Source organism: Nelumbo nucifera, chromosome 3 (assembly GCF_055504915.1).
Source record: "Nelumbo nucifera cultivar China Antique chromosome 3, China Antique-T2T, whole genome shotgun sequence".
In the NCBI taxonomy this organism is placed as follows: domain Eukaryota; kingdom Viridiplantae; phylum Streptophyta; class Magnoliopsida; order Proteales; family Nelumbonaceae; genus Nelumbo; species Nelumbo nucifera.
In genome coordinates, this window is record NC_142651.1 from 3,921,443 (window position 1) to 3,936,568 (window position 15,126).

Here is a 15,126-nt window from a genome sequence, read left to right on the forward strand (position 1 = left end):
CGTCGTTCTACCCGTATTTCTCGACCCCCTGACCATTATGGTTTTCCATCAAACCATAGTTCCTTTTTTGCTGTACTTTCTTCCACAGATATCCCTAGATCTTATTAGTAAGCCATTAGAAGTTCTTAGTGGAAAGAAGCCATGGATGCCGAAATTCAAGCCCTTCATGAGAATGATAGTTGGGATCTTGTGCCAACTCCTTCAGATGCTTCTATTGTTGGAAGTCATTGGGTCTATACGATCAAACTGAAGTCAGATGGTTCCCTTGATCGATATAAGGCCTGGTTAATTGCCTAAGGATACAATCAGGAATATGGGATTGATTATGAAGAAACATTTGCCCCAGTTGTTAAGATCACCACAGTTCGGACTCTTATGGCCATATCTGTTGTTCATTCCTGGACTATTTACCAATTAGATGTCAAGAATGCTTTTCTTCATGGTGAACTGAAGGCGACAGTCTACATGAAACCTTCGCCTGGATATTGCATTGATCCTTCACGTGTCTGTCGCCTAAAAAAGTCTCTATATGGTTTGAAGCAAGCACCCGGGGCTTGGTTTGAGCGCTTTCGGGATGTTGTTGCAGCTGGGTATAATTAGAGTTCCTTTGACTACTCTCTCTTTGTTAAGAGAAGACCCCAGGGTATCACTGTCCTCCTATTGTATGTTGATGACATGCTTCTAATTGGGGATGATCATGATGGCATTTGTGAGCTGAAGTCCTTACTTCATAACTTATTTCACATGAAGGACCTGGGTCATCTTACTTCTCGGGTTTGGAGGTTCATTGTAGCAGTTGAGGGTATTTCATTTGTCAACAAAAATATGCCTTTGATCTCGTCAAATTAGTTGGAATTACAGATGAGAAACATGTTGATACCCCCTGGAGCTGAATGTCAAGCTATCTAAATCCGAAGGCCTCATCCTTCCTGATGCTACCTTGTACCGTTAGCTTGTTGGCTCTTTGATCTATCTTACTATGACCAGGCTTGATATTTCCCATGCTGTTTAGGTCGTCAGTCAAATTGTCTTTGCTCCACAGCAACCTCATATGGTTGCTGTTCGCCGCATCATTCGTTACGTTAGAGACACAACCTCTCAGGGACTGTTTTTCTCTTCCTCATCATCCATACAGTTGAGGGTTTACGCTAATGCCGATTGGACTGGTTGTCCTGACACTCGCTGATCCACTACTGGGTGGTGCGTCTTCATGGATGACTCCCTCATCTCCTGCAAGTGCAAGAAATAGCAAAGTGTCTCTAAGTCTTCTATTGAAGCCGAGTATAGAGCTATGTCTTCTGCATGTAGTGAGATTGTTTGGCTGAAGCCTTTTTTCATGGATCTCGATACTCTTCTTCCTATTCCTATCCCTCTGTATGCTGATAACACCAACGCTATCAAGATCGCATCTAATCCTGTCTTTCATGAAAGGACTAAACATATCAAGGTGGATTGTCGCTTTATTAGAGACCTTCTTGTTGCAGGCTCTATATCTCTTCCTCATGTAGCCTCTCACATGCAGATTGCCGACATCTTCACCAAGGCTATGACTAAAAGTCGGCACCTCATTCTTGTGGGCAAACTGATGCTGATGTCTACGCATCAGTTTTAGGGGGAGTGTGAAGATATACCTTGATGTACATTATTAGAGTAGTCCTTGTTGTACAGTATTGTATTCTTATTATTTTATTTGTTCTTTTTATCTTTCAGCCCTGTAAGGGCATTCTTGTAATTGTACATATCTTTTATCTCTTTAATATAAAAGAGACTCTTTGGGATGGGGGTCGACTATTTTTGACACCCTTAATTCTGTTTTCTTCTTGCTCTCAATTCGGTTCACACCGAGCTATCTCACAGTCCTTGTCCCTTCTCCTAAAGACAACTCATGAACTATTCTGCCAATGCATAGATTTACACCTGTCCAGGGAAGGACTGGTTATTAAACATCTTAAGTATGTAGATAATGTTCTTGTATTTTTAAAGTATTTGATTAAGCAAGTTTTGAATTTAAGAGCAATGTTAGAAGGATTTGAATTATTATCTAAATGTGAACAAAAGTCTTATGTAGGGGTGGGGAATGTGGGGAGCTTTCCTTTTCCTACCTTGGTATTCCAATTGAAGCAAACACATTAGCTAGGTCTACATAGCAATTGGTTATTGATGTGCTTGAGAAAATATTGGTGGGTTGGAAGGGGAGATATCTTTCAATGGAAGGTAGAATTACTCTAATGAAATGTCTTTGGCAATTTCACCTATTCATTACTAGTCCGTTTTGAAGGTTCTGGCAACAGTTGTGGATCAAATGGAAAAAAGATTCATAGATATTTAAGAAAAAAACTTAATTTAGTACAGTGGGGATGTATGGAGGTATATCAATTATCAAAAAAATGGTTATATATATATATATATATCAAGGTTTAAAAATTTTCGATACGATACGCCTGATACGGGGGCGTATCGTATCGTATCTTTGAAAAACAAATATGGGATACGCATGGAAATCGGATGCCTCGTCTTTTTTTCATGCGTATCGGGACTGTATCGGGGTGTATCGGTAGCGTATCAATGAAAAAGATACGACTAAAAACTGAAAAAAAAATAAAGGGGAAAACAAGCTTCTTTTCCCTGAAATAAGCTTTCTTTCACCCCCAAATGACTCTAAAACTCCAAACCTCATTCCTAGAGTGCTAGATTTGCAAGAAACAAGTGTGAATCATTAATTTTTTGAAATGTTTTCAAATATTTTTGAAAAAATATGGCAAAAATAGGTAAGTTTTTTTCAATTTTTTATAATATCTTGTGATTTCTTTTTTTTTTTTTGAATGTTTAAATTTATGTTGATCTGCATTTCTTACATTCGAAATCACAATTTTTTTTTTGTGTTATTAATAGATTTATGGAAATTTCATAAAGATATTTGGGGAAATATAAATTAATAAAAAAATTGAAAATGTAATTTTTCTTTGCCTATAAAGACTAAATATGTTTTAGATTTATTGATTTATCTATCATATCCATAGATCAATTGAAATTTCTTCTTTAGTATTTTTTTTTTATTTTTTGTATTTTTTTAGAAATAAAAATAAATAATAATTAATTATATTTTATCATTTGACCACAACGATTGAATATATTATAATTATATGGATGATCTATCATATCCATAGACCAATTGAAATTTCTACTTTAATAATTATTTTTTTTTAATTTTTATATTTTTAGAATTTAAAAATAAATAAATAATTAATTATATTTTATCATTTGATCACAATGATTGAATATATTATATAATGTTTATTTATTTTTTATAATTTTTGAAAATAAATAATAAATACTTATTGATTATATTTCTACTTAGAAGTTGTGCCAATGCATGTTTTATGGTTGGATAGGAGAGTTAGGTTTTTTCCATCCCATAAAACATTAAAACTTAAGAATTATAATTTAAAAATTATAATTAAGCATAGAAATGTTAATGAAATTATAATTAATTACAATATATTTCTTCATAAAACCATTAAAATATGTTAATTTAATGTATATACACCTCATTGAGGTCTTATATTTAGCGTTATTGATGCATTTTTTATGATTTATTAAAGTATTTATAGTGTTTCCAAGTGTATCTATGCGTATCTTTGTTTTTCTCCGATACACATGCGTATCCCAATACGTCTCTTAGAATTGCCTTTCCGATACACTTGACGTTTCCAATACTTGAACCTTGATATATATATAATCAAATCTGCATCCAATTTTAAGCAGATACAAGTTTCAGAATCCAAGTCCAATCTGATTACAGATAATTTGAATCCAAAATAATGGGATCAGATTTCAGGTTGGGTATTGAACTTTTGGACTCTATAGACAGCCATAGGTATTACCATTTTTTTTTTTTTGGTTATGGGATAAACCAAGGTATAGGGTGGAGTTGTAATTAGAGATGGACCAGAGTCTGTATAATTTAATAAATTATATTTTTAAAAGTAAAATGTTACCTTATATTTATGATCAAAACTATGAAAAAAATATAGAACTATTGTTTATATATTTATATATTATACCATATGCACACTTTTTCTTATCAATAAGAGAAGATTTTATTAAAGTCAAACTTGAATATTACAGTAAGGTGGGAAATTTCTCCAATCCAAACAACAACTTTATAGCTTTGCCCAAAACCTTTGATAACAGCCCCTTGTTTAGTTAAAATATCCGCCATCCCATTATCTGTTCTTCTCACTCATTTAAAAGCAACATTCAACTCCCTTGCTATACTTCCAATTTCCTGAATTATGTGCCTATTAGATCCATGGGATTTGGGTACTGCATCTTGTCCAAGAAATGACCACCTGATAGTCCCCTTCCACCTCCAAATTGTGGAATCCAAATTGCTTAGCAAATTTCAGTATAGGATATTTTCTATGGGCTGGTTGGACAGATGGTTATAAATTCCATTTGTGAACTGGAACAAGGTCTTCTTGGCAAGAAAGTTGGGTGGCTGAGGGTTAGAAAGATAATGGTAGTAAACAAATCCCTCCTTGTAAGTGGTTATGGCGATTCAATAAAGAGAGTGGTAGCCTATGAAGGAGATAAATTACTTGAAAATACGGCTTCAGTAATAATGGATGGGATGCAGGGCCTTCTCCTTTGGGATGTGGGTTGTTATTAAGAAATCCCTACCTGACTTCCTAAAAGGAATCAGATATAAAATCAGGCTTGGTAGTAGAGTCAAGTTCTGGAATGATAAACGGTCTGGAGACTATACCCTTGCAGAAAAATTTCCCAGAACAGAAATGCTGAAGTGAGGAACTGCTTTGAGGTGATGCTTTGGGATCCAACATTCAGAAGGAATTTGAATGATTGGGAAATAAATCCAATGGTCGAATTGTTCATCAGTTGCAAGACATGAAACCCAACCCATTGGAAGAGGATGAAAGGCTGTAGAAATGGGAAAGGCTTTTCACTTTTTTGTCCAGTTTTTCTAGTCTACTCCCGCAGCAGCCTAATCACTTTCCACGGGCTAAAATTTGGAAATCTGGTGTTCCTTTAAAGGTGGCTTTCTTAGCCTGGAGGGTTACACTTGGCAGGTGTTTAACAAAAAGACCAGCTGGTAAGAAGAGGAATGATTATGGACAGTGACACCTATTCCTTATGCAATGAATGCTTAGAATTTTCGAATCACTTTTTATTCATTGTAAATTTTCTCATCACTTGTGGCCCTTGGCTTTTCAATGCTTTGGGTTTCAATGCTGTCTTCTGGAAACTGTGCTGGAGCTATTTAAAGGATGGAGAATTTCGGGCTTGTCTAGTAGAGGGAAGGTGCCTTTTGAAAACAAGTTCTCAGACATGGATATAGTAAGAAGTAATTTGAAAGGTCTATTATGTTCTTGGCTAAGCACTCATAAATCATTTCAGGGAATCCAGTCCAGCTCTTTTTTGATGCTGGATCTCTTTTTGTTTGATATTATGTTTTGCTTCTTTTTTATTGTACCTCTCTACTGTACAATCTCTCAATTTCAAGGCTGGTCTGGGAGGGGTTATTAGGACCTGGGCCGAAATGATCATCCTTAATTGTAATTGGTCCATTTATAAGAGAATGGGGGTTAGCTGCATGTTGTTTCTATTTTATCTTGATATCCCTTTTCAGAATAATAGAGTTAGCTTTATCTTGTTGCTTAACAAACAAAATCCCAATTCATGTCACTGACATCCTATTTGGTAAAATAGCATTAAGTTAACACATTGTGTTTGCAGGATCTTGTTTTCATTGGCTAGTCACACAATAATCATGTCAAATGCATGAATTTTGATTTTTGACTCCTCAAACTTGGGCTCTAACAAAATTTATGAACCTGCAACTTTCAAAAACTCTCAAATATGACTACCCTTTATACTACTGAGACTTTAAACTAACTGGACATATTCTTACAACACCTAAAAACTAGAAAATAACTCTTAAAAGATTCAAATGGTCAAAAAGAGGCAAATCCAATAATTAAATTGCCACTGGTGGAGGAATCCAGTGGAACTTGATTTCTATACTCAATATATTTTGTCACACATTTTTTCATCAAAAGAAAACTGTCCATCATATGGTAATTCACTCTAATGTGTTCTAGATGATCATATTCAGTTACATTTTTTTTCTTTTTTGCTTTGCAGGGCACATGAGCACATTGTCCTTGTTCACTACAGAGAAATTAGTGAAGTGAGTTACTGAAACCTGATAATAGACATGCATGTCTCATGATAGTTATGTTACTTGAAACTATGGAATTATATTTTGTATTGCAATTATAATCATTGTAAACTCATCATTTAATCTGTCATTTTGCACATATTCATTTATTCAGATGTTATTGTGCGTCTTTTGAATGTAAATCATAAAAGTGCTATGTGAAACATAATTGGAAATTGAACAAAAAAACTGCGTACAATGCTTAATGGAATTAAAAAAAAAATTGTTCTTTATCCCAACTATATGGGGTTATATTTATATAAACACCGACTCTTACAAGAGAAAAAAAAAAAAGATGTAGACATGGAAGCAAGGAAAGAAATCATGGAAGAAGAATTCAAGATTCTCCACCATATTCCTGCACCAGTGCATTTTTTTTTTTTTGTAATTTTTGGGTGGTTAAACTTTTAGACAACTTGAGGTTTTTAGAGTTATTCTATCATCTATTGGTGTCACAGGAATGTGGTTAATCATTTTAAAGGGTTCATTATCATCATCCTCGTCATTATCTAAGCCTTATCCCAAGTATATGGGGTTGACTACATGAATCTTGTTTCACCATTCCATTCTATTTAGTGGCAGATCCATTGTTGGTGTCACAGGAATATAGTTAATCATCATTTTAAAGGGTTCATCATCATCTAAGCCTTATCCCAACTATATGGGGTCAGATACATGAATCCTGTTTTGCCATTCTGTTCTATTTAATGCCATATCCATTGTTAAATTATGAGTGCTTAAATCATTTCTCACTACTTTGACTTATGTCCTTTTTGATTTGCCTCTTGGCCTTCTATCCCCTTGTACTTGTAATTGATTGCTTTTTCTTATGTGTGCTATAGGTGGTCTTCAACTTGTAACTGAACCATCTAAGTCTAGTTTCTGTAATTTTGTTAGCTAATGGAGCTACTCCTAGGTTCCTTTGAATGACTTCTTTTTTTTGCTCTATCCTTTTTAGTTTTTCCACTCATCCATCTCAGCATACACATTTATGTCACACTCACTATTTGGGCATGCTGTTTCTTGACCAGCCAACACTCTATTCCATACAACAGTGCTGCCCTTACAACTGTTTTATAGAATTTTCTTTTTGATCTATGTGGTATTTACTTATTACTTAAGACTCTAGATGCAACCCCCTATTTTGCTCATCTTGTGCTAATTCTATGGACAACATCCTCAATCTCTTCTTATGAATTATCAACCTAGGCATCAGAAAAATGTCACATTGAGTTATATCTTGGTCTTAAATCCTAAGTATACTTTATACTTAGGATTTAAGACCAGAGTAGCATAGCCATTGAGAGAAAGAGATAGGGTAAGGATGAACTTGAAAGTTGAAACCCCTGGAAAACAATAGAATCAAATTGAATTTTGATGGGAGCTCAATCGGAAACCCCGGGTTGGCAGGAATAGGAGGGGTAATCAGAAATGTTGGAGGATTTTGGCCTTGTTTTCAGGGCCAATCGGTATAGGAAATTCCTTGAAGGCTGGACTATTGGCACTACTATAAGATCTCCAGTTAGCAAAGCAGCTGGGTTTCAGAAGGGTTGAGGTGGAAGGGGACTCAAAAGTAGTTATCTCATGAGCAAACTACAACAGACGTACTCCCTGGATTCTCACACATGTAATAAGGGAAGTGGAACAGATTGCTAGGGACATAGAAGCAGAATTTAAATGGGTTAGAAGAAGTGCAAATGGGTTAGCTGATTCTCTTGCCAAACAAGGGGTTATGAGGCAACAACTGTCTTGGGCTTTTATGTAATGGGGGTTTGAAAATTGGGGATGACTTTCCTGTCATCAAGCTGCACTATTTAAGCCTCTAATTGAAATGAAGAAATAGTTGGTTAGCCACGAGTGTGGGGTTCCATACCCACACTCAGGCTCTAGTGTGTGCGGTTTCATACCCACACCTAGTTGTTTCTAATTTCTTTTATTAGTATTTTCTAATTTCTGTTATTAGAAGTTTCTAATTTCTGTTAACTTGGGCTGGCTGGCCTTATTGTTTCTAATTTTTTGTTTATTTCCTATTCTTGTAAGGATCCAAAAAGCTATAAATAAAGGAGTGTATGGGGCGGCAGATCATTCACCACCGAACCCCTTCTTTCTTTTCTCCTCTCTTCACTCTCTCTCTCTCTCTCTTTTCTTCTCTTCAAACCTGTAATACAGTAAACAGTTCTTCTTTTTTCAAGTTGGTATCAGAGCCTTAGATCTAGGGTTTCTCATGTGGATTTAATTCAGCTGACCACATGATAATTGTTTAGGGCTGAAAGTTCAGAAAGATCCTTATTTCGGCTGATTCTTGGAGGTTGCAAGAAGGCTTTAGCAGTTGTCCTAAGATTGGAGAGAGCTTCTTGTAATCAGGAAGAATGAGACAGAAATTGAGTGATCAAGATCGATTCTTGATCAAGATTGGAGGTGCCGATCAGTTTTTCTTGGTTCTTTGATCAAGATTCAAGGTGCTGACAGTAATTGATTGATCAAGTTTGAAGACTGAAGGTAGCAATCAGTTTTCTGGGCTTTTTTTTTCATAAAGTAAGTACCTTTTTCTTGAGATTGATATTCAAAAGGACTTTGTTATTCATTCAAAGAGGTACAGATAGAAAATCTCAGGACTGATATCAATCCCAGGACAGTAGTTGACTGTTACCTAACTGCAAAATCATTGTCCAAGGTCGGCTGTTTCAGCCTTGAAATACAACTTTTTCTTGTCACAATAGTTTAAAGCCTCTTCTTAACTTAGAATGGAGTACAAGAACCAAGGGGAAGGTGCTTTTGGGACTGGTGGTCCAGGTAACATGATTGAAAACACCTTTCAGATTACAACTGTTAAGTTTGATGGATCAAACTACTTGGAATGGGCCCAATCAGCCATGATGGCTATTGGGGGTAGAGGAAACTTGAATTTCTTGCTAGGGGATGTGAAGGAACCCTCCAAGGAGGACCCTACTTATGCTAGGTGGGTCCAAGAGAATTTTTTGGTGATGACATGGCTGTGCAACTCTATGCAGCCACACATCAGCCGAAACTACTTGTGGGCCAAAACAACTAAGGAAATATGGGATGTTATGAAGGAAACCTACTCTCAGCCTCTTAATGTTGCTAGGGCTTATGAGCTAAAATGTGAGGTTAAAAATTTGAGGTAAGGAGAGAAGCAGGTCTCTGTTTACTTTTCAGCCTTAAAATCCCTGTGGCATGAAATTGACCATCTTGAAACAATTGAGTGGGAAAGTCAGAAAGATGCACAAACATATAGAGAGCAGGTTGAAACTAACAGAGTTTTTGAGTTCCTAGCTGGTATGAACTCTGAATATGACATTGCGAGACAACAGTTGTTGACAAGAGATAGTGTGACTTTATCACAAGCCTATTCCCTAGTGCATAGTGAAAAAATTAGGAGAAAGGTTACATTGTAGGAACAGCCCTCCGAATCAGCCTTGGTAGCAGTTAGACCTAAATCTGGGGGGGGATAAGGGGAAGAAGGACTTAGTATGTGAACACTGCAAGAAACCTAAACATACTAAGGACACTTGTTGGAAGTTGCACCCTCATCTAGTTCCAACAAAGCTCAGAAATAAGAAAGGGAATGGTAATATGGCTATCAACACTGATAGTACAACTTCATCAGGCACAAGAGGCACTCCTCTAGATACCCTAGCTGCAGTCCGAGTTGCTATGACTCGGCTAGAAAATGAATTTAGTAATTTAGCTCAGCCTACATCAGCTCAACAGCCTACTTTAACCCTTGCTCATACACGTACAAGAGCTATTGCTTGTCATGCTTCTATCCTAGGTAATACTAGCCCTTCCTGGGTAATAGATTCAGGTGCTTCAGAACATGACCAACATATCTACTCTATTTAGCACTTATTGTTTATCCTCTGAAAGAGACAAAGTTTCTATTGCCGATGTCTCTCTTGTACCAATTTCTGGCAAGGGAGACATCAGATTATCAGATACCATCATCCTATCCTCAACTTTGCATGTTCCCAAGCTTAGTGCTAACTTACTTTTAGTTAGTAGTATTACTAAAAATCAAAACTGTTCGGTAACTTTTTTCCCTGATCGGTGTATTTTTAGGATTTGGAAACGAAGAAGGTGATTGGGATTGGCCGTGAGATGAATGGAGTCTACCTGTTGGAACATTCATAGGGGGAGCAAAGTGAAGCAGGGAAATTGTTTGTTTCTCAGTCTTGTAGTAAGATTATGCTTTGGCACAACTGCTTAGGTTGTTTATCTTTTGGGTTTTTAAAGAGTCTTTTTCCAAACTTTTTGAGTTAGTAGAAGTGTCTGGGTTAAAATGTGAAAGTTGTGAACTTGCAAAGCATAGTAGATCATCTTATCCTTTAAGTAATAAAAGAAGCAACCTTCCTTTTGAGATTGTGCATACCGATGTTTGGGGGGCCCTACCATACTCCCACCATGGGGGGATACATATATTTCTTATTATTTGTTGATGACTATACCCGTTTTTCATGGGTCTATCTTATGCGCTCTCGAGATGAGGTCCCCTCTCTAACCCAAGTTTTCCATCTGATGATCCTAACTCAATTTGAAATCAAGATCAAGATTTTAGATTTGATAATGCCAAGGAATACTTTGCAAAACCCTTGGCATCCTAGCTCCATGATCATGGGATCATTCATCAGAGCACCTGTCCTCACACACCTCAGCAAAACGGGGTTGCTGAGAGAAAAAACAGACATATTTTAGAGGTAGCCAAAAGCATCATGCTCAACTCCAATGTTTCCATATGCTTCTGGGGAGATGCAATCTGTATAGACATATACCTCATTAATAGGGTTCCTTCACGGGTCCTAAACATGCAAACCCCGTTCAGTCTTCTATATCCAGATAAGGACCTATTCACTATTCCTCTAAAAACTTTTGGGTGTACTTGTTTTGTTCAAATCCTTGGACCTCATCGCTCCAAGTTTGATCCCAAAGCCACTAAATGTATTTTCCTTGGGTATGCACAAAATCAAAAGGGATATTACTGTTATGAGCCAGTTTCAGGGAAGCTCTTTGTGTCCATGGATGTCACCTTCTTTAAGGATATGCCCTACTATCATAAGGCTTCTCCTCAAGGGGAGAATAATGAGAAAGGGATTTCAGTTTCAGCTCCAAGAGTTCCTTTACTTGTCTCGGTTACTGGGGGGGGGGAGTTGCGAAGAAGGTTGTGAAAAATGTAGGGAGTTGAGAGTGTTTCACAGAAAGTGGTGGAGGCAGGTTGATTCTTGTACTCAACAACAATCCAGGCCAGTTCCATCATCTTCTACAGCTCCAGATCCAGACATTACTATTGCTCCTACTATTGATCCCATTGTTACAAAGGTTCAGCCTTCACCGATAGATGACCTTGATCATCCAATTGCTATTCGTAAAGGGAAGCGCAATTGCACCTCATCCACTGCCCATTGCATCTCCAAGTTCCTTTCCTATAATTCTCTCAGAGTCCTATAGATCTTACTTGGCATCTATTTCTGCTATTCCTATACCCAGAAAAGTGCAAGAAGCTCTTTTGATACCTGAATGGAAGGAAGCAATGCAAGTAGAGATGGATGCTCTTATTAAGAACAACACATGGGAACTAGTTAACCAGCCCGAAGGGAAGAAACCTATTGGATGCAGATGGGTGTTTACTGTGAAATATAATGCTGATGGTACTGTAGAGAGGTATAAGGCCAGATTGTTTGCAAAGGGATTCACACAAACTTATGGCATAGACTATACAGAAACCTTTGCACCTGTTGCAAAAATGAACACTATCAGAGTTCTATCCATTGCTGCAAACTTCTCATGGCCACTATTTCAGCTGGATGTTAAGAATGCCTTCCTCAACGGGGACTTGCAAGAGGAAGTATACATGGAGTTACCCCCTAGTTTTTATAGTACAAAAGTAGGAAAGAAAGTTTTCCTTTTGAAGAAGGCCTTATACGGGCTGAAACAATCCCCGAGAGCTTGGTTTGATAGGTTTAGACTGGCTTTGGACAAATTCAGATACATACAAGCTCAGTCATATCACACTCTCTTCTTTAAGAAGATAGGTCATTCCCTAACTCTACTTGTAGTCTATGTAGATGACATTGTGATAACAAGAAGTGACACTAGTGAAATTGAAACCCTTAAACAACACCTTCACAAGGAACTTGAAGTGAAAGACCTAGGAAAGTTACACTATTTCCTAGGGATTGAGGTAGCTCGATCTAAGCATGGCATTTTCATCTCCCAAAGGAAGTATGTTCTGGACTTATTGGAAGAAATTGGCAAGTTAGGAGTGAAACCTACTAATACTCCCATTGAGCCTAACCATAAGATAAGTGCAGAAAGTGGAGAACTCCTTGAGTGTAGGGCTATGTACCAAAGGCTGGTTGGGAAATTTCTTTATCTCTGTCTAACCCGACCAGATATTTCTTATGCCGTCAGTGTTGTCAGTCAATACATGCATTCTCCTAGGACCACCCATCTCCTTGCAGTAGAAAGGATCCTTGCCTACTTAAAGAGATGTCAGGGAGAGGTATACTCTTCAAGAATAATGGTCATATGAAAATAGAAGTGTATACAGATGCGGATTGGGCTGGATGTGTTGATGATAGGAGGTCCACCTCTAGATATTGTGCATTTGTGGGGGGAAATCTTGTTTCCTGGAAGCAAGAAACAAAATGTTGTTGCTCGCTCCAGTGCAGAAGCGGAATACAGATCCATGGCCAATGGTGTTGCAGAAGTGTTATGGCTGAGATCCTTGCTTAATGAGTTGGAGGTTGATTATGAGAAGCCTCTGATGTTGTATTGTGGTAATCAAGCTGCAATTAATATTGCCCACAACCCAATACAACATGACAAGACTAAGCATGTCGAAGTCGACAAACATTTTATCCGAGAGCGAGTCGCATCTCAAGAAGTATGCCTTCCTTACATTGCCTAAGACATGCAGTTAGCTGATCTCTTCACTAAAACAATCACAAAAGGCAAATTGGAGACAGATCTACGCAAGTTGGGCATGACAAATATCTACTCCCAACTTGAGGGGGAGTGAAGAAATAGTTGGTTAGCCATGAGTGTGGGGTTCCATACCCACACCTAGTTGTTTCTAATTTCTTCTATTAGTAATTTATAATTTCTTTAGTTTCTAATTTATGTTATTAGAAGTTTCTAATTTCTGTTAAGTTGGGCTGGCTGACCTTACTGTTTCTAATTTTTTGTTTATTTCCTATTCTTGTAAGGATCCAAAAAGCTATAAATAAAGGAGTGTATGGGGCGGTAGATCATTCACCACCGAACCCCTTCTTTCTTTTCTCCTCTCTTCACTCTTTCTCTCTCTCTCTCTCTCTCCTTCTCATCAAACCTGTAATATAGTAAACAATTCTTCTTCTTCTTCCAAGTTGAAATAAACATATTTTCTATTGATAAAAAATGTATACTTTGATTTGCACTCCTATTATCAAGGCTCAAAGTATCGGAAATGCAAGATGTAATGGTAAGGCAATTTTAAGAGACGTATCAGGATACTCTTTCGATATGCATGGATACAGACGAAAAATCAAGATACGCATAGATACACTAGGAAATTCAAATAAATCATAAAATATATTAATAACAATAGATAGAAGTTTTATATGACTATAAATGAGTTATTTAAACATAAAAAGCCATACGTTAATGGTTTATAATTTTATATACATTGTGATACATTGGAATAGAATTGATTACAGTTGAAAATGAAGGAAAAATTAAAATTTGTATTGTTTTTTATTAGTATATAAATTTTAATAATGAATTTTAGCATTTATTACCAAACATTCCTTAAGAAAAGAAAATTTACTTAAGAATTAAAGTGCATACGTTTATGACAAGCAACTATAATATGGCATAATGGTAGACTTATAATCATTGCAAACTAATGACAAGGGTTCAAATCCTCCCACTTATAGTTTTTATAGCTAGTTCAAGGTGTATTTAATGCATATGATAAATTCAAATTTCAATTTGAATATTGCTTAATTTAGCATTAAATAAATGAGTTATTATGAGAGAGGGAGTAATTATAGGGGTTATAGGGAGTAATTGTAGGAGTTATTTGAGAGAGAAAGGGAATAGTCTTGCCATAATAATAAATCGGAATGTATCAACATGTTTTGGGTTTGTATCGGCTGATACGGATCCAAAACAACTTGATACGGGATTGTATCGGATCAATAGAGACCATAGTTGTCAAGGCGATGCCTAGGCGACAAGGTGCCTTTGGAGACTCGCCTCGTCTAGTCACCAAGTAGTTTTGTGCATTATGTTATAAAATACTTTTATATTTTTAATTTTTGACATTATAATTATAAAATAAGCATTATTAAACTAGAATACTCATGTTATGTGTTTATGTACTAATTTCTTTTTATTATTTTCTTATTTGTTAGGGTTTATTCAACACAAACATTGCTAACTGCTGTATTGAACTCATGGTTCAAAGTATCAATACGCAGAGGTGTATCAGTACTTATAACGATACTCCCCCTATTTTTTTTATTTCTTTGGTTTTCAATTTCATTTTTAAATATATATATATATATATTATTTTAAAAAATGGGTTCCCAAAAACACTTGTAAACATGTGTATTGGGTGCCAAAGATACAATACAATACACCCGATACGGGGCATATTGTGTAATCAATATGCTCAAAGATTTTCTTCTTACAAATCTTTGAGCATATTGATTACACAATATGATCCTTGATTGAATCCTCAAAGATTTCAGAACCTGAACCAATAGGCAAGGGAAGAACTTAAAATTTTGTGTAATCAACACATTTTCTTCTTACAAATCTTCTTCTTCCACCTTTTCTTTTCTTCTTTTCCTATAACAAAAGTAGGGGTTCAACCCCTATATTTT

The 15,126-nt window shown here is 36.4% G+C and overlaps 1 protein-coding gene across 4 annotated transcripts in view; it reads left to right on the forward strand.

Moving 5' to 3' along the window:
- LOC104592861 (calmodulin-binding transcription activator 4-like) overlaps window positions 1-15,126 on the forward strand; it is a 70,511-nt gene that overhangs the window by 37,011 nt on the left and 18,374 nt on the right. For all 4 annotated transcript variants that reach the window (XM_010252374.3, XM_088900644.1, XM_088900645.1 and 1 more), the window contains one exon: window positions 6,166-6,211. In XM_010252374.3, the coding sequence (XP_010250676.1) occupies window positions 6,166-6,211 (46 nt within the window). The remainder of the gene's footprint in view (window positions 1-6,165; window positions 6,212-15,126) is intronic.